General features: G+C 50.5%; 1 protein-coding gene across 1 annotated transcript in view; it reads right to left on the bottom strand.

The window, feature by feature from the left end:
* Positions 1–14328, bottom strand: part of Ttc39a (tetratricopeptide repeat domain 39A) — a 40162-nt gene extending 25834 nt beyond the window's left edge. Inside the window, exons 1-2 of the mRNA XM_052176993.1 lie at positions 14248–14328; positions 5009–5113 (exon numbers count right to left, since the gene is read on the bottom strand). Coding sequence (XP_052032953.1) covers positions 5009–5113; positions 14248–14285 — 143 coding nt within the window. The 5' untranslated portion in view covers positions 14286–14328. The remainder of the gene's footprint in view (positions 1–5008; positions 5114–14247) is intronic.
* Positions 14329–19381: the final 5053 nt, after the last annotated feature.

Genomic DNA, 19381 nt, shown 5'->3' with positions numbered 1-19381 from the left:
GGCTAGGAATCCCGGCCCTCACCACCTGAAGAACTCCATCCTGGAGGGGCTGGGCTGCGGTGGGAAACAATCTGCTCTACCAGGAATAGCTTGGTATAGTGACCCCCCAAATTCAGACACCCAGAGTTGTATGTGTAACCCCAGGTATACATGTGGCACTTGGATCCCTGAGTCTAAACCAGCTCTGTGACAGGATGGCCCCTGGGGCTCAGACCAGATGTCGGGAAGAGTGCCGGAAGACCATCACTGAGGCATCAAGGCCCCTCTTCTCCACTAGCAGTGCACTTATTCAGGCTTTGTCAAATCCTCAGCAGCCTTCCTTCCCTGCCTGGGCCTCAACATCTGGCCTCCTCACCCCGAGCTCTCTGACCTGCTGCTGTTCTCAATTAGGAACCCCAGGCTAGGCCCACACACTCTCCCAAGTACACAAGGAACCTGCAGACAGGTGATTCCTGAGCTGGGGGTCAGCCTCAGCTAAAGCCCTCATCCTGCTCAGAAACAATGTTCCTCTCCTTGCCTTTCCCACAGACCTGCCTGGCCCCTGTGCTTAGCAGGTGACCTAGCCCCTTTCTTCAGAGAAACTCTAGTTCAAAAAACTCCAGAAACTCAGGCAAACTCTGCCCTTGGAACTCACTTATCTCTGTACATGCCTGTAGGTTTCTACTGCCTCACTCCCCTCTGGGAGGAAGCCACACGAGGCCCTCCACGCTCCTACATGAGACTCAGGAGAGCACAGCAGTCAGACATAGCTTGCAGCACAGGGTGGGCCTGGATTCAGATCTAAGCTCTGCTACTGACAAGCCATGGTCATTTATCCACCAGGAGAAGCTTGGAGCTGCCTCCTTGTTCCACACAGCGCTTAGGGACAGAGTGCTGAGAATTACAAGCCAACAGAACAGACAGTGACGTTCAGAGATGCGGCTCCAGGATCAGCAGATGCAGAGGCAGGAAGGGGAATGTGGTAGATCCAGTTAAACCCAAGGAGCACAGAAGGGAGGGATGCCCCCCACCCCCACTCCCAGGGTCAGGGTGGCCAAGCAGACCTGTGTAAAATATGGAAACAGAAACGACTTAGCACCCAAGCTTCTCTGAGGTTTCACTGGCTCTAAATGGAGCCCCCAGGGCTGTGTTGTTGCTGCTGCTGAACAAAGCTCTGGTGCATGGTTCTCAGTGGAAGACATGAGGTACTTTTGTCTCCACCCTGTAGAAGACAATCTGCCGACTGCTGGAGAGTCTTTGCCATTGGTAGGATGCAATCTTACGTTACTGGAACATTGGGTGATTTTGGTTGCCTTAAGGTGCCATGCAGGGAGCTTGGCACTGACCTCTCAGACTGAAAGTCATAGGGAAGCAGAGTATTCTAGAAACGCAGCAGGCATCCTGGGTTCTAGGTGTGGTAGCACACACAAACAGACCCAGAGATGGACAAGCTGAGGCAGGAGAATCTCAAGTTGGAGGCCAGCCTGGGCTACACAGTAAGATTTTTGTCTTACTATGAACAGTAAGTAAGGGGCTAGAGAGATGGCTCAGCAGTTAAAAGCCTTTACTCTTGCAAAGGACCTCGGTTCAATTCCCAGCACCCACATGCCGGTTTAGAATTTTCCTTAACTCCACTTCTAGGGGATCTGAAGTCCTCTTCTATGGGCACACATAGAAGGCTGTGGGAGGAGAAGGAGAAGAAGGAGAAGGAGGAGAAGAAGGAGAAGAAGGAGAAGAAGGAGAAGAAGGAGAAGGAGAAGGAAAAGGAGAAGGAGAAGGAGAAGGAGAAGGAGAAGAAGTAAACGAAGGAAATGAAGAAGAAAAAGAAGGAGGAGGAGGAGGAAGAAGAAGAAGAGAAGGAGGAGGAGGAGGAGGAATCAAGGATGACTCCAACATCAACCTTGTGCCTCTGAATGCATTGGCACACACACACTGTCACATGTGTACCACACATATGCAAACATACACAAAAGTGGAAAAAGAAAGAAAAGAATGATATTAAGGTTAAAATGGAACATCCAGAGAAACATTAATAAGTGCTAGGACCATAGAATCAGTCCCATGATTGTGGAAGTGAAGAGAAACCGAGGGAAGGGCCTAAGGACCCCGGGAAGGCAGCGGTGCACGTGGGGTCAGCAAGACAGTCCGGCATGCAAGAACTGCTGCCGAGCCTGACAACCTGAGTCTCAGTCCCAGAATCTACACAGTGGAAGAGGACTGACTCCTGAAAGCTGCCCTTTGACCTTAACATGTGTGCAGTGGACACCCACACACAATTGCACATATGCACATACACACATGTACACTCAAGCACACATATGCACACATACACACAAAAGCAAACACACACATATATGAAAGCATGCACACTCATGCACACACAAACAAGCACACATATGCACATTCATACACACATGCACAAATAGACACACACTTATATATACACACACACAAACACACATATGCACATTCATGCACACACACATTTTCTTTTAAGTGGAAAGAAGGGAAGGATGAGAAGCCGAGAGAAGGTTGACCTGGGAACCCAGGTCCCTGGCGTACGGAAAGGGGGCAGAGGAACTAAGAACTTCCTAGAACAGGAAGAATTGATTACAAATTACAGAATGAAAGAGACCTTTGTCCCAGCCCATTGCTGTGGGGCCTGCTTACAGGGCATACTTACATTACGATACCCAGCTGTCGTAGTGAGTCACTGTGGCTGTGGAGAAAACACTAACCAAGAGCAACTCGGGCAGGGAAGGGTTTATTGTTTACATTTCCACATCACTATTAAACACTGAAGGGAGCTGGGACAGGAACTCACACAGGGCAGGAACCGGGAGGCAGGAGCTGATGTGGAGGCCATGGAAGGTGCTCTCACTGGCTGGTTCCTCACGCTTGCCTGGCCTGTTTTCTTATAGCACCCAGGCCCAGCCCAGGGATGGACTAGGCTCTCCCGCAGCAATCGCTTATTTAAGAACTATTCTATAGGCTTGCTTGCAGGGGGATTTTCTCAGTTGAGATTCCCTCCTCTCAGTGTCAAGTTGACATCAAACTTTCCAGCACAGTAGCTATGGTAGCTTCTGGCAAGTAGGTGAGTGACGTCTTCCAGCTTTTGACGGAAAAAAAAAGTCTCTAAGCAACACTTGCTGGGACACCTTTAGAAAACATGCTCTGGTGAAATGGAGGCAACATGAGAAGACAAAGCTGAGGCAGAGGGGGTGGGGAAGGAGGGGAGCTGGACACAGTCAGGGGGGAGCGGACTCCTTCAAGCAGGGCTCACAGCTCACTTGGTAGGTTTCAACATTTGAGAAGAGCTTTCGATGGGTTTGTGTCATCCTGTGGAGGGTTACAAATCACTAAGTGTAAAGGACAGCAAATTAGGAAATGGAGAAACCAGGCCACTAACAGCAAGGAAATGCCATCCTCATCGGTAACACACGACAATGAGCAACAGTCACTAAGGTGGAAAACTCCCGAAACAAGCAGTGTTTGCAGCGGGTTGGAATTTCAACGCTGTGGACAGATTGCAATGTAGGAGGCTCAGGGCCCAGTCACCTTGTATCAGGCTGGTTCTAGCCCCGGAGCTGCCATTCACTGCCCATGTCTATGCTGGAACTAACATCCTGTGACAGTAGAGAAAACCTTTGGAATCTGCTGACTTAGCCTCCACCAATCCAGAAGCCATGAATGCCACAGGAGAGCATCCAGCGACTATTTATTGTAAGGCCTCCTTCCTCTTGCTGTACAGCCTTTCTGATGTACCCACCAATGTTTTCACTAACCTAAACCTGTGTGCCCTGGACACGGTCATTCAGAATGGCTCCAGAATAAACTCTCTCTTGTTCCCTTTAGAATGAGAGCTGTGGTTTGTTTGCTTGCGTCGGCAAAGGTATACGTGGTACAATTATAATTAGTGACTTGGTTAAATATTGCTAATATGGTAGAGGAGGCTGAGAGAAGCCATAGGAACCAGGTGGGTGAAAAGTTTCTAGCTAATATCTCGGGTAGCCCAGCTTGGCCTTGAGTACGCTATGCACCGGAGGATGACTCTGAAGTTCTGGACTTTCTATCTGTACCTCCCAAGTATGGGTATCTGGGTAAGAAAGCTAAGCTACTTTCTTTTTAGGAATACTCTTTCTATGTCAACCTGGTTGTCCTGGAACTCTATAAAGACCAGGGTGACTTCAAACTTATGGAGATCCACCTGCCTCTGCCTCCCAAGTCCTGGAATTAAAAATGTGTGCCACCATGACAGTGAAAACTACATTCTTATCTACTAAGAGATAAAATTTTAAAGTGATGAAACAGTGAATTTTGGGTTAGTGAGAGGACTCAGCTATACATAGGTCTGACAGCCCAAGTTTAATCCCAAGATCCCACAAGGTGGCAGAAGAGACCTGATTCCCTAGAGTTTTCCTCTAACCTACACACACACACACACACACACACACACACATGCACTAAAATTTTTATTAAAAGTGAATTTTTTGGTATCTTAATTATACCTCAGCTTTAAGACTGAAGAGAGAGTAGGGAAGAAAAAACTACATACGCATATTATATTATCTAGAAATAGTATGTCAGGCCCCGTGGTGCATATCAGGAGTCTCAGCACTTGGGAGGTGGAGGTAGGAGGATCTCAAGTCAGGGGCTGGTCTGCCTCAAAACTAAACAAACCAACAGCAAAAATTGGAGGAATACTTAAAATTACAGCCCTTACTACTACCCAAGGGCTCAGTGAATGGTCCTAAAGGGTTACAGAACACACACACACACACACACACACACACGCGCGCGCGCCCCACCCCCAGGATTCAATGGGAACAGGAAATCACCAGGTCCCTGTGACTGTGTAACCCACCTGGCCTGTTTACAAGCTGTAAGAGGAGTGCCCGGACAATTTGGATGAGACTTCTCTGGGGTCATGGTGACCCCAAAAGTATAATGCTCTCATGGGGCTCCTCTAATTCATGTCTCTCCCATGTGTGCACTTGCATATGTGCACTCATCAGGGACTTAAGCTCACCTGGGTTTGAGGTAGCTGAGTGCTTCTGAGAACTGGTTGGTGAGGAAAAGGTCCAGGGCCGTCATGCACTGGTCCAGGGCCTCATGGAGGCTGTTCACAGGAGACCTGAGGGAAGAGACAAACATGTCCCTGACGTTGGAGCCTTTGGCCTCTCTGGCCAGGGAAGAACCTCATTGGCCTGGTCAGCCTGACAACTGGGCCTCTGGTCTGCCCATGCTATACTGAGACACAGGGATGGTTTACTGTCACCTTTCAGGGATCCCAATGGTGCAGGGGGAGTTGTCACCTGAGACTCAATGGCAGGGTGGGGACAGGGCTAAGGATGGGGATCAAGGAAGCCATCTGAGTGAACTTTCTTACCCTTTACAATCGTAAAGGGAATCCTTGTGGCCCTTCTGACCCATTGGACTTTGCTGTCGCACTGGGGGGACACTGCCAACCACTTTGGTCCTCTCTGGGTATCTCTCCTCCAAGTTCTTAGTGACCTCAGGCCTACACTCTAGAACAGACATTGTCACAATGGGCCATGGAAGGCGGTGGTCCTGTATAAGCATTCCAGAGCCTTCCAGACTCAAGTCACCTTCCTGATGGCATCTCCTACATACCTGGCCCTCTTCTGGTGCTCACATTCCTTGACAGCTCTTAGCATTCTACCTATATATTTAAATTATTATCTGTCTCCATCCACTAAAATATAAACATCCACAAAAGAGAAATCTTGGGCTGGAGAGAGGACTCAGAGGATAAGAGCACTGACTGTTCTCCTAAAGGTCCTGAGTTCAATTTTTTGGTATCTTAATTATACCTCAGCTTTAAGACTGAAGAGAGAGTAGGGAAGAAAAAACTACATACGCATATTATATTATTTAGAAATAGTATGTCAGGCACTGACTGTTCTCCTAAAGGTCCTGAGTGAATTTTTTGGTATCTTAATTATACCTCAGCTTTAAGACTGAAGAGAGAGTAGGAAAGAAAAAACTACATATGCATATTATATTATCTAGAAATAGTATGTCAGGCCCCGTGGTGCATATTATATTGCAACCACATGGTGGCTCAGTCATCTGTAATGGGGTCTGATGCCCTCTTCTTGTGTGTCTGAAGAGAGCTACAGTGTACTCACATACAGAAAATAAATACATCTTAAGAAAAAGAAAGAAAAAAAAAACAGGAATCTTGCTTCCATTACTTCAGCATCCCCAGCCCTGGTGTTTGGCACAAAGCAAGTTCCTAACCAATACATGAGTGAGTAAACTAAGTACAAGGCTGGGGTTTTCCTGCCTCTCAACTTTCCCTTCTGAAAATGCCTCTTCTCCAGGGATGCATTGCATGAGAGATGGTGGTGTTTAGTTTTTTTGAGACTGGGTCTCCCTGGCTACCCTGGAACTCTTTATATCAGGCTGGCCTGGAGCTCACAGAGATCCACCTGCATCAGTGTTTGGATTACAGACATGCATCTGAAAGAAGGTTGTTATAGAAGTTTGCAATATTGCTGAAGAAAATCCTGATCCTCAAACCACAGTGAGAAGAAAGTTTTCTACTCAGCCAACTCCTATGCACACCCTGGGGCCCATCAGCAGACCTTCCCAGGCAAACAGAAGATTCAAAGCTTACCTCCTGCACATTCTCCAAGTCTGTGGTCTCTCAGCCCTGCCATCTTAATGAGTGACACATCTGCACCCTGTTTCCCCAGCCAGAAGTCTGACAGCCATCTTTGACCCAGCCCTCTCACTGGGCTCCATCAAGCACCATCAGTTTTGAAACCTGTCTCACCCACCTGCCTCTGCCTGTGGGCCTCTGGGCCAGGCTGCTGCCATGGTAAGCCAAGTCTGGCGGGAAACCCCCTTTCCTCTTCTGCAACCTCCTACCCAGGCTCACTTATTGGTGGTGGTTATTGGTATTTGTATTTTAAATGATAAAGATCATTTCCAAGTTGATAGACACACCAAGGCAGACTTAAGCTGATGCAGCCTTCAGCAGCACCAGCCTTTGCAGGGAGGAAGATGGGATAGATTTGTCCGGTATCTTTTTGTTTTTGTTTTGTGTGTGTGCACATCCACAGCACATGTGTGGAGATGAGCCAACAACTTGTGGGAGTCGGTAATCCTTCTACCACGTATCTCACAGGGATTGAACTCAGATCTCCAGGCTTGTCAGCAAACACCTCCACCTGCTGAGCCCTCTTGCCTACCCTTGTTTGTCTTTTTTTTTTCCCATTTTTTTCCTTTTTTTTTTTGTTGTTGTTGTTTTTTTGTTTTTGTTTTTGTTTTTGTTTTTGTTTTTCTGAGACAGGGTTTCTCTGTGCAGCCCTGGCTGTCCTGGAACTCACTCTGTAGACAAGGCTGGCCTCGAACTCAGAAATCCGCCCAAGTGCTGGGATTAAAGGCGTGTGCCACCACTGCCCGGCTCCTTGTTTGTAGCTACTGTGGTTTGAATGAGATATGTCCCCTATAGGCTTCTGTTTGAACCTTCAGTCCCCAGCCAGCTAGTGTTGATTAGGGGGGGGGGAACCTTTAGGAGGCGGGGTTTTCCTAAGGGGAGTGGGCCGCTAGGGGGCGCTGAGTGAGGCTTTATAGTCCAGCTCTTCTTCCTGTTTGTGCTTCCTATGCACAGATGGGATCTGAGCAGCCAGCTTCCTGCTCCTGCCACCACTTTCTCCAGATGCAGACTGTGTCCCCAAGAACTGTAAGCCCAGGATAATCCCTTTCTTTCTCACATTGCATTTGTCAGAGTTACTTTATTACAGTAACAGAAAAAGAAGCTAAACCTGGAGGTGGTGGCGAACGGCTTTAATCCCAGCACTTGGGAGGCAGAGGCAGGCAGATTTCTGAGATCGAGGCCAGCCTGGTCTACAGAGTGAGCTCCAGGATAGCCAGGGCTACGCAGATAAATCCTGCCTCGAAAACAAAAACAAAAACAAAAACAAAAACAAAAAAAGAAGCTAACACGGGGCTGGGGAGGTCGGTGGCTCACCGGTTAGAGCACTTGTTACACTTGCAAAGGCCCGGGCTCACCTCTGAGCACTTGCATCCCCCTTCCAGGGATAAGCGCCCCTCCCCCCGGTGCCCCTCCCCCACGCCCCTCTGACTGCTGCAGGCACTTTCTCCGGGCACACGTACATGCAGGCAAGACATTCATAGAGATAAAGTAAGTAACTATGAAAGAAGAGGGAGACTAAGACAGCAAGCCAAGCCTGCTCAGAGCTCAGCTCAGTCCTCTTGCCCCAGCCTGCCAAGAGCTAGGGCTACAGGTGAGAGCTTTCTTCAGGGATTCCCCACCCCACCCCCCACACATGCTCCGCAGCTCCCTGCACCCCTGTTATAGCTTTCTTGGCACCAGTTCCTCCTCAGGTGTGGGACTTGCCAGTGGCTGCGTTTTTCAGGTTGCTTGTGGTTCCCATTTCCAGGGACTGCGCTGGACTCTTCTTTCGAATGGGGTTGGCTCGTTTAGACCATGTTTGGTTCCTGCTTGTTGTTTCAGATTCAGCTTCAACATCTTCACACATCTTAGATGCAACTGATTATATATTAGTTTAGCATTGTAGATCCTCGGAGAAAACAATTCTGCTGTTTGCTGTTTCTGACGCCTGACACTTTTGGTGGCTTGTTTCCCTGTGTGCTTTATACCTTCATCACTAAGTCACATTTGAGTATTCCCAAGGGACCTTAGGATAATGACCCACGCCTTCAGAAAGGACCACGGTGACTCTGGCCAGGTCCCCTGGGCACCACCACCCTGAGGCTGTAAAATTCATTGTTACTTTATGGATTCTAGGTCCTCAAAGGTAGTGTGCATTTATACACACACACACACACACCACACATACCACACACACATGCACACATACACATGAAGCTCTTGCAAAAAAATCAACTAGTATTTGTCATTTTTTAGGGAATTCTTTGCCACTATTCTGCTAGTATTTACTGATATGGACTCTCCAGGGCCCCCCACTTAAGGGCAGGGGAAAGAGTCTTCACACAGTTCAAGCCCCAAACCCTGTTCCCAGAGCCTTGAGTGGCTGGGACTTTCTGAGTCTGAAAGCCACAAGGTTGTTATGACTTCCAGGTCACGTCCCAGTCCCCACAAATAGGAAGGACCTACCAATGTCAAAAGTTCAGGAGGTCACCTTAGAGGGTGCCTGGGGTAACCCACTCAGCACCAGATCTGTTGGAAACACTAATCTCTAACTCACCTCTGTGTTAATAGCTACAGATAAACACAGATCTGACCGTGTTACTTTAAACCCATCGTGGTTTCTGGTGCCTCTGAGAGCAAAGACCCACTTCCTTTCCATGGTCATAAAAGGCCCAACCCAAAGCTGGCTGGCCTCTTCTTGTGAGGCCTGGCCTGTGTGTGTGTCTTCCTCTGTGTTTAGGTTCAGCCTAGCAACCGATGTCCAACCCGTTTATCTTTGTGGTCTGAATTAACTAGGAGCCGAGAAACAGCGCCATGGGTACTCAGTGCCATTCTTAACTTGTACCCTCAAAATATCAGTGACATGTGGTCAAACCCACTGCAGAAGAGAAAACAAGGGCATAGAGGTGAGGTCACCTGACCAAAACCACAGAGACCCTAACCTGAACTTCTGTCTATGTAGGGGTCCGTTGGCTCTACCTCAAGGGATCAAGGGTTCACATTCATCAAGCACAGAGGCAAAAGCCTGCCTCTCGTTCTGCAGACACTCTACCTGTCTCATCCTCTCCTGAGTAGAGGTTATGGAGACACACAGCCTGATGGACTTGTTCCCCTGGGGTCCCAGCGCCTTTCTGACTTAACTGACGTGAGTTCTGTGTACAGCAACCTCCCTTACACTAGAGATAGTCCTGAACCCTATTTCCCTCTGTCTTTCCTCCCACCACACCTACCTAACTTTCTAGTGGTTCGTGTTCAGCCTGGGCTCTGGAACAGTGTGGCCACAGACTGGAACCTGCCCTCGAGGTGCTCGGGGTTCTGAAGCCCAGAGCAGGCAGAGCAGTGACAGCCGCAGTTAACAGGGCTGTGACTGTAAAAACTATCATGGCTGAAGAGGCCCCAGCTCAGCCTGGACACTCTAGGAAGGTATCTCAGTCCTATGGAACTGACCTGGACAAGAAGTGGACAAAGAAGCCCCAAAAGAGACCAGAGAACAGAGCAGGGTGGTGGGGGGAGGGCTGATAGTGCCACAGGGTGGTTCTGAAGCACTGCAGTCTGGACAGGCTGAAGACAGGCTCCAGAAAGCCTGCTGGATGGACAGATGAGGCAGGGGCTGGCCAGGGAGCCCAGGACGACTGGGGACGCAAGCTTTATGGGACTAATGGCACTGACAACCATTCCCTCCTCTGAGAGAGAGAGAGAAGAGGCTTATCTAAATTAACCATGGTATTATTTTGCTCAATGCTTCCCCCAGCTGAGCTCTTATCTACATTGACAGATAAGGGAGTAAAGGTGCTGCCCTGTGAGTCAACTCCTCTCAGGGGCTTTCTGCGGGAGCACAGCTGTGGGAGCACAACACAGGACTTTCCGGGGCTTCCCCTGCCTTAGCTTTCACCTAAGTCTCCACAGGCTGTCCCCTGGCCACCTAGGCCTTTCCGTTCCAAGGTACCTTGTTCTGCCCAGCTTATATTTTTGTGACGGTGGCCTCTGCTATCCTTAAGGACATTAAGGCTTGGGTAAGGGACAGAGATGGGCAGGCAGGGAGCTGGACGGGACATGGCTGGTGACCTACATCAGGGTCCTAGGCACCATGGAAAAGAACTGTCCCCTTCAGACACACTCACACTCACATGCACGTGTGGGAGGCCACTGTGAGAAGCTGGAGGGCAGGAGGGTCCTGGCGCTCCTTCCCTTCCTTCCCAACTCCCCACCCTCCTATCTTCCCCCCTCCCCCCCTCGTTTCCCGATGCCTTGGGTTTGGGTTGGTACTTTGAAGTCTCACGGGCAGGGCTAGGGACAAGGTGACTGGGAGACCCTCAGCCTCTTACCCTAACCTCAAGTCAGGAGACCAAAGTCACTCAGGGAGCCAGCCCTGTATTTTAATCTCTGTTCTGCCCTTTGGGGATGGGGGGGGGAGGGCTATAGATCAAAGAATACAGTGAGTATCTATTGGGAGCTATGGCTTCCGAACTGACCTTTCTAGGTTTCAAATACGTCCAAGAGGTTTTGCACAAAGCCCCCCTACTCCTGTGGCCCTTAGCCTCACACGATCAGTGGAGAGACTTAACAGGACAGGGACTTTCAGAGTTTTGAATGCAGACAGCCTTGGGCTGAGCTGTAGCTCAGCAGTTATTCAGTCACCTGCTAGAGGTGTTTTGGTTTTGTCCTTTGAGAGTGGACTGGGTCTCTTCTATCTAAGGCTGGCCTGGAACTCACCATGCAACCAAGGATGAGCTTGAGTTTCTGATCTCTTGCCTCCGCTTCCCATGAGCTGGGGTTGCAGGTTGTGCTCCCCCATGCCTGGCTTTCCTTGCTGCTAAGGGATCACACCTGGGCCTCTGTGCATGCTACACAAGCACCGTGCCCGCTGAGTTCCAACCCCAGCCTGGAGAATGTTCTTCAACTTTGATAAGCCTCTATTTCCTCATCAGTTCAATGGGCTTTAGTGGTACCTACAGCCCAGGATTGTGAAGCAAGACTGCGGTGGGAACTCATGAACTGTCAGTGAGCGTTCTTTCCCAGTGCTATGTACTGACCATCACTCATCGAGCAGGACGAAAGCAGGAACAGAGCGAGCCAGCTTGGTGGCCCACACTTTCAGTCCCAGCACCCAGGAAGGCTGCGGTGGGAAGAGCTGAACTGAGGCCAGATGAGGTCAGCATAACGAGATCCAGTCAGAAAGGGGGCGGGGGAGGGGAGGAGGGAGGGAGGGAGGGGAAGGCTTGAGTGTGCACATAACTACCAGGGTCACAGAGGCACACTCCTGTGTACAAAAGACAGCCATACAGGAATCCTTTGTTTGAATAGAAGGACACAGGAAACCACCCAATGTCTACCAAGAAGGATGAGTAAATAAATGGAGTCTTTACACGGGGTGGTGAAGCAAGGGTCAGGGTGAGGGGGACCAGCGTGTGGGCCCGAGGAGGCAACACCTCAGAAACCCAACTTTCAGAAAAGTAAGCCCCAGAGCAGCGTTTGCTGCAGGCTCTATTACAGAACGCTTGAGAGTAGGAGCAGACGACCTCCCGGCTGGGTTGTTTTTACATTTTCCCATACTCAGCAGGAGAATAAAAATGGAAAACAATAAACTCAAGACTCAGGCTGGCAATTATCTCTGGAGAGGGAAGGTGGTGGGCGGGGGATGGAGGTGTTCCAGAGGGTTCCGCTAACACAACTTCTCTCTTAAAAGGAGGCTAGAGTACGTGGAATACAGAGTTAGTATCTGGCAGCGCAGGGTAGAAAGAGGACAGAGCTCCATTTTATTATTTACCACAGAGGTTGGAGAGATGGCTTAGTGCTTAAGAATGTGTACCACTCTCACAGAGGGCCAGAGTCTGGTTCCAGGACCCTCACTGATGCCTCACAACTGCCTAGAATTCCAACTACGGGAGTCTGATGCCCTCTTCTGGACTCTAGTCTATATAAATAATTATAAAATCAAAATGCCTTAGAATTATTTACCATAGTCTTCTGAAGCCTAAAAACATTTCACATTTTTTAACTAGATGTGGTGGCACATGCCTGCAGCCCCAGCTGGTGGGAGGTAGAGATGGGGTCACCAGGGGTTCAAAGGTCATTCTTAGGTACACAGAGAGTGCAACAGCAGCCTGGGCTACAGGAGACCCTGTCTCAACCCACCCCATCCCCACTGCCAAGAAATTATTGTTATATGGTCGATAAAACTTTCTTACAGGTAAATCCAGACAAGATCTGAGTGTTTGCTGGGTGGAGGTGGGATTTGTGTCTACCTTGGTCTTCCTCTGCTCAAATCCCACAAGGATGGCACTGACCAGAAGCAGGGGACTGGACAAAAGAACCTGTGTGACCACAAAGAACCTGTGTGGTCACACAGACTGGGTCCTCACGGGCATACGGGAACACAAATATCCTGTTTGAGCTAGGAATTTGTGCTTCCTGGCCTGGAGGCTTGAAGCAGGGTTAGAGGAACCCAGGGTTCTTCCAGGGACTCAGGCACAGATGTGATATATAGCTAAGAGGGCCGAGTCTGGCTTTCAGCCAGTAAGTCTGGATTTGTGGCTGGAAGCCTTGTTCCATGTCTGCCTTTCCTTCTGAGAAACTATGGTTCTAGTACTGAAGGGTGGTGCTGCGACAGGGCTGTGCAGAAAGGAACCCAGCCAGGCTCCAGAGCTGAGCTTTCAACCCTCAGCAGGAAGAGCTCAACTAACCCAGCCTCTCTGTGTTTTCCAAAGGAGGAACCAGAAGTCAGGGAGGAAAAAGCCTTGACCAAAATTATACAACAGAAAAGGATTAGGGGAAAACTTAACAGGCGGGTTGCTCCAGGCCAAGGTGTCCCCAGACCCAGCTAGCACTCTCTCAGACCCACACACTGAGGCCCTGGGGAGGCTTCCAGCTAGCTGGTGGCTTCTCTCCTCCTGTTCATCTGTCAGGCCTCAGGCCCTTGGCAAATATTGTCACTGGTTTGAGCCTCCGGGTACAGCAGGGGCCCCTCCCAGCTCACCTGAGCGGGATCTCTACCCGGCAACCTCCCAGCAGCCTGGGATCCCAGCAACTGTCCCCAAGCACTGAAACCCAGGAACAGCAGAGCTGCTGACTGTCTCCAGACAGCAACTGGCAGTGCCCAGGGACAAACTAGGGGGTCTGACGGTGGCGGTGGGGCTGGGCAAGCCAGCCATGTTGATAGTGACAACACTTACCTTGATAACCTAGACTCCTGCTACATACACCCAATACCCCAGGCCTGAGCACACTTTGAGAGCCCTTCAGATAACCAAAATATCCCTAAAAGGGATGCCATTAGACAGGGCTGTGTTCAAATCTCTCTTTCCACTCGTATCTCCCAGATAATCAAAGTCACTTAAGAGCTATGCCTCAGTTTCTTCATCTGTTAAAGAAGGGTGATCATAACAAGGCCCACCCCACAAGGTATACACTCCATGAGGAGGGAGAGAAAGTTGGGACCCAGAAGGCCTGTGACTGAGCCAGGGTCCCCGGGAGGCAGCGGGGCGCGGGCTGTAGGCTGCGCAGCGGCTGGAGCCGCAGTGCGGTCCCGGGGCTGCTCCTGGGAGGCCCCCGCAGCATTCGTCCCGCATGGCCCGCGCCCGGAGGCGGCCTCCGCCACTCACCCCGCGGGCAGGTCGCCCGGGCCGCTGGCCGTGGTCATCGCTGCGTGCGCCGGACGCCAGGCGCAGCCCAGGTGCTGCGGCCGGATCCCAGCGACGCGGCGGCCGGGGAGGGGCGCGCCGGGGGGCGGGGAAGGCGACGGGGCCGGGCCGGTCTCGGGCTGCCCACCCGCGCCGTGGGGCCATGGCCGCGCCCGCCCTGGCGCTGGCCAGGTGAGACCCCGGCGCTCAAGGTCGGCGCAGCCCGGGCCTCGGAGCATCGGCGCAGACGCCTACCGTAGCTCCGACACCTCCACCCACTCGGGCTGGGAAATTCTCCACCTTCCCTAGGCCCCGCACTTGAGCTTTCGCGGTCCAGCCGCATCGCCAGGCCATCTTAGCAGAGGAAGCCTAGCTTCTGCAGACAGGCGTGGACATTCATTCTAACCACTTGTCCAAACGGGGCCAGTGTTTTTCAAGAGAACAGAAGGCAGGAAAGCAGGCGGGTTAGCACGCACCGCTAGCAGGCAGCTCACACTAGCCTTCTCAAACAATTCCTAAAACTGCCATTTTCCAGATGCGAAAACTTGAGCGGTGACCTGTGTAGAGCCACTCCAATAAGTGACAAGCAGGAACTGCAACTTAGCCCTCCTAACTCCAAAGCTCACACTCACTCCCTTCTCCCGTTGGCCTCGTCCTCTCTCACACTCAGTTCAACACCAGATGCCCACTTTGCACGTAGACCCAAGGCAGGTTCCGAAGAAGCCCACACGATCTTCTAGCAGAGAGCCCTGGCCCATTAAGAGTTAACCGGCCTCCACCTCTGGGCCCCAGATGCTCCTGTGACTCATCAGAACACGTGGCTGCCATTAGATTAGAGCTGTCCCTTTAGAAAGGCAAGGGACAGAAGGAGGGATTGGCCCTGAGCTCCAGGATGTCAGAAGAGGAAGCGAAAAGAGCAGCCTGCAAACGCAGCTATGGTAGGAAGGACTTGGACAGGATCCCGGAGGAGCCAGGCAAGTTGAAGCTAGGACTAGGGAGAAATGTCCGGGGGATTGCTGCTCACATCCAGATAGGCTGTCTGGAAAGCCTGCGAGTTGTTTGTTGTTCTTTTTAAAATTATTTTTATGTGTATTAGAGTTTTACCTGCAGCTATGCCTGTGTAAAGCGTCAGATCCCCTGGAGCTGGAGTTACAGACATTGAGGGCTGCCCTGTAGGTGCTGGGGATTGAACCCCTGTCCCCTGGAAGAGCAGCCACTGCTCTTAACTGTTGAGCTGTTTCCCAGGATGTGAGTTCTTGAGCCGCCCTGTGTGAGCAGAAGCTGGGCACTGGTGTGTGAACGCCATCCCAGCCTTGTAGTCTCTAGATGCGCTTGCAAAGATAGTGATAGGAGCCTGATCATAACGGCAGCAACTGTTATTTAAGGACTGCAGACGAGGGTGAGCGTGTGTGTGTGTGTGTGTGTGTGTGTGTGTGTGTTTGTGTGTGTATGTATGTGTGTGTATGTGTGTGTATGTATGTGTGTGTATGTGTGTGTATGTGTGTGTATGTGTGTGTGTTTGTGTGTGTGTGTATGTGTGTGTATGTGTGTGTGTATGTGTGTGTATGTGTGTGTGTATGTGTGTGTATGTGTGTGAATGTGTGTGGTTTGTGTGTGTATGTGTGTGTGTTTGTGTGTGTGTATGTGTGTGTTTGTGTGTATGTGTGTGTTTGTGTGTGTGTATGTGTGTGTATGTGTATGTGTTTGTGTGTGTATGTGTGTGTTTGTGTGTGTATGTGTGTTTGTGTGTGTATGTGTGTGTATGTGTGTTTGTGTGTGTGTATGTGTGTGTGTTTGTGTGTATGTGTGTGTTTGTGTGTGTGTTTGTGTGTGTGCATGTGTGTGTGTTTGTGTGTGTGTATGTGTGTGTGTGTGTTTGTTTGTATGTATGTGTGTGTGTGTGTGTGTGTGGTCTGTCCAGGCAGACGGGAGCCGAGCCTTGAGAAGCGTGTTGATGAGGTTGGGAGCTGGTGTGCCCCATGAGGCACCAATATAGACAAAGGCACAGGAGTGGGTCAGGATACACTGATGAAGGCTGGAGTTTGTGGTTCTGACGACGTAGAGACGAGTCCTAGGTGATGGGGCTGAAGCCTGTCACATGCCCTGTGCGGTCATGTCCCCAGGCATGCACACATGCTGTTCCTTTTGCCTAGAATGCACACTCCTTCCTGGTCACATCCGTGTAACCAGGGAGGGAGCCAGAAGCTCATGGTCGAAAGAGAAGTCAGTCGTTCATGTGCTACACACTTGTTCTTCAGCATTTGGGAGGTAGAGGCAGAAGGCTCAGGAGTTCAAAGTCACCCTCAGCTACTCAAGGGCTTCAAGGCTAGCTCGGTTATATGAGACAGAGATGGACAGACAGACAGACACACACACACACACACAGCATGAAACAGAGCTCAGGGGATAGGTAGACATAACAGATTGTTAATGTAAAGACTTCAGGGTCTTGTTGGAGCCGCAGAGGAGCCGGGTGGATAAGTGGTCCTGACCCTGTTAGTTCTGATCCTATTTAGCCAGACTTTATTAAGAACTTTCATCAGTTCAGATGTCACCACTCCCAGGAAGTCCCTGGCCGGGTCCTGGACTCTCATCTCTGACTCCTGTGGTGACACCGTCTGTGTGAGGTGGGAGAAGCAGGGAGAGATGCTCGTATGTGACTCTTGGACGGCTCCAAAGGTACGGTAAAGTCAGCCATCACTGTGGCTGCCTGTGGGTGCCCGACAGTGAACCCTGGGCCCAGGGAGATGTCAGCTTAGCCATGGCTGACTCGTGTCAGAGGCCTCTTTCGAGCCTCACGTGCTGTCAGTGCGCACGGGTAATCTTGCCCAACTCTCAGCCCTACCCACTGCCCTGCGAGCAGCGAGAACGTGTGCATTAGAGCCGGAGAGGGCCGGCATGTGGCCCAGGAGTGCTGGTGCCGGGATGGTGGCCGCTCTGCCCCACTGTACAGATGAGAACAGCTGAGCGAAGGCCCGCAGCGAAGTCGGGACTCCTCCCCCACCCCCACGGTGGTCCTCAAGCTCAGCCAGGCCTCCCGTGAGTCAGAGGGGCTCCCCACGGCCGTGCCAGGTCCTCAAGCGCTCTGGCCCAGCTTCAGCTCAGCGCTGCTTCCCCTGCCAGCCCAGGCGACCCAGCTCGGATCCGTGCTCAGCGCCATGTTGCGCCAACGACTGAGCCTGAGGACTAACTACCCAAGTCTCAGTCCCTTCGTCACCTGTCGGGACACCTGTTTCCTGACTTGTCACATCCGAGAGATGTCAGGCCTGCTTTCCTTCCTCCTTCCCTCCACAACCCACAAGAACACACAGCCAGGCTTCTTCACTTCAGGGCCACACTACACACTGTTCACTAGACTTCAGGCTCACTATACACCATTCACTATACATCAGCCTCACTATACACTATTCACACTATACTCTAGGATCACTATATGTGTCCTGTTGTACCATGTGATCTCACTGTGTAGCTAGGAGAACCTCTATGCTCTGCCCTCATCTGTGCTTTCTCAGCTGGAGAGGTCTCAGAAGATACTGTGAGCAAAACCTCCTCAGAAAGCCCTAGAAAGTCTGTAGTGGCACTACCTCCCATCTCACAGATGGGGAAACTGAGGTTTGGATCATAGTCTAGTCATGGCTGAAACCCAAGGCTTGATTCTTTATCCTACAGAACACATTTTTTTAATTTTAATTTTTTTTTTGGTGTTTTGGATTTGTTTTTTTTTGTTTGTTTGTTTGTTTTTTTTTGAGACAGGGTTTCTCTGTGTAGCCCTGGCTGTCCTGGAACTCACTCTGTAGACCAGGCTAGCCTAGAACTAAGAAATCCACCTGCCTCTGCCTCCCAGAGTACTGGGTAATTTTAAATAAAAGTGTGTGTGTGTGTGTGTGTGTGTGTACATGTGAGCTCACACACTTGTGTGGAGGTCAGAGGACAACTTTCCAAAGTTGTCCCTCCACATGGAATTATGTAGCTGAATATAAGGGCTGCAACAGTTTTGGCAACATTAAAAGATTTCTGAATGCATAAAAACAAAAAAAAAAATCAAAATCAAATCTGCCTTGAATCTAAGGTGTTCCTGGCAGTGCTTGGCCATGTGTATGTACCACGTGAGTTCACTGCTGCTCTCACTCTGAACACACACACCTTGCTGTGCCATGCGGTGCAGTGTTCCTGCAGCGCACAAAAGCTTTTTGCTATTATAGAAATATAATGAGCTAATCATGCAAATCAAGGGCATGTCCACAGGAGACTAGAGGAGGGTGCCTGGCTCCTCCCTCTGTCACTTTCCATCCTACTGCTTTGTAACAGGGTCTTTAGCGGCTGGCTGACTCATCCCCAGCCATCCACACTGGAGTTACAGGTGCATGCAACCGCGCCTGGCTTTTTACATGATGCTAGGGATTCAGATTCAGGCCTGAAGCTTGCAGGGCAATTACACCTACCCACGAGCCATTTACACAGACCCTGCCCCCCAAACAAAGCCTTTCACTATTTTCCTGCCATCGCTCCCCAGTTTCAAGCTAACACATCTTTGGGTTAGATTTTGTTGAAATGTGTGACTTTAAAACTGCTGCTTGATGCTGGTGTGTGGGGACTCATGCCTGTAACCCCAGGGCTTGGAAGGCTAGACAGGAGGAATGCCCAAGTTTGAGGCAGTTCTGACCTGCACGATGAGTTCTAAGCCAGACTAGACTACAGAGCAAGACCTTGTCTGCTTAAAAAAGAAAAGCCCGTCAATGATGGCGCTCATCTTTAACCCCAGCACTTGGGAGGCAGAGGCAGGTGGATCTCTGTGAGTTTGAGACCAGCCTGGTCTACAGAGTGAGTTGCAGGAGAGCCAGGCTTCTTATACAGAGAAACCCTGTCTCAATAAACAAAGTTAAATGAGAGGCTGAAGAGAGGCTCCGTGGTTAAGAGGACGGGCTGCTCTCCCAGAGGCCTTGGAGTCCCGGGACAGCTCACAATCCTGTAGGTCCAGGCTTAGAGAATCTGATAACCTCCTGTGGCCCCCACAGGTTCTAGGCACACATGCAATGTTCCTATCTACACTCACACAAAATATTCATACACGTAAATTAACTAAGTAGAAGGAAAGCAACATAAGCAAGCACAGTCA

Source organism: Apodemus sylvaticus, chromosome 3 (assembly GCF_947179515.1).
Source record: "Apodemus sylvaticus chromosome 3, mApoSyl1.1, whole genome shotgun sequence".
NCBI classification, from domain to species: Eukaryota; Metazoa; Chordata; class Mammalia; order Rodentia; family Muridae; genus Apodemus; species Apodemus sylvaticus.
This window is presented reverse-complemented; position numbering and strand designations above follow the sequence as displayed.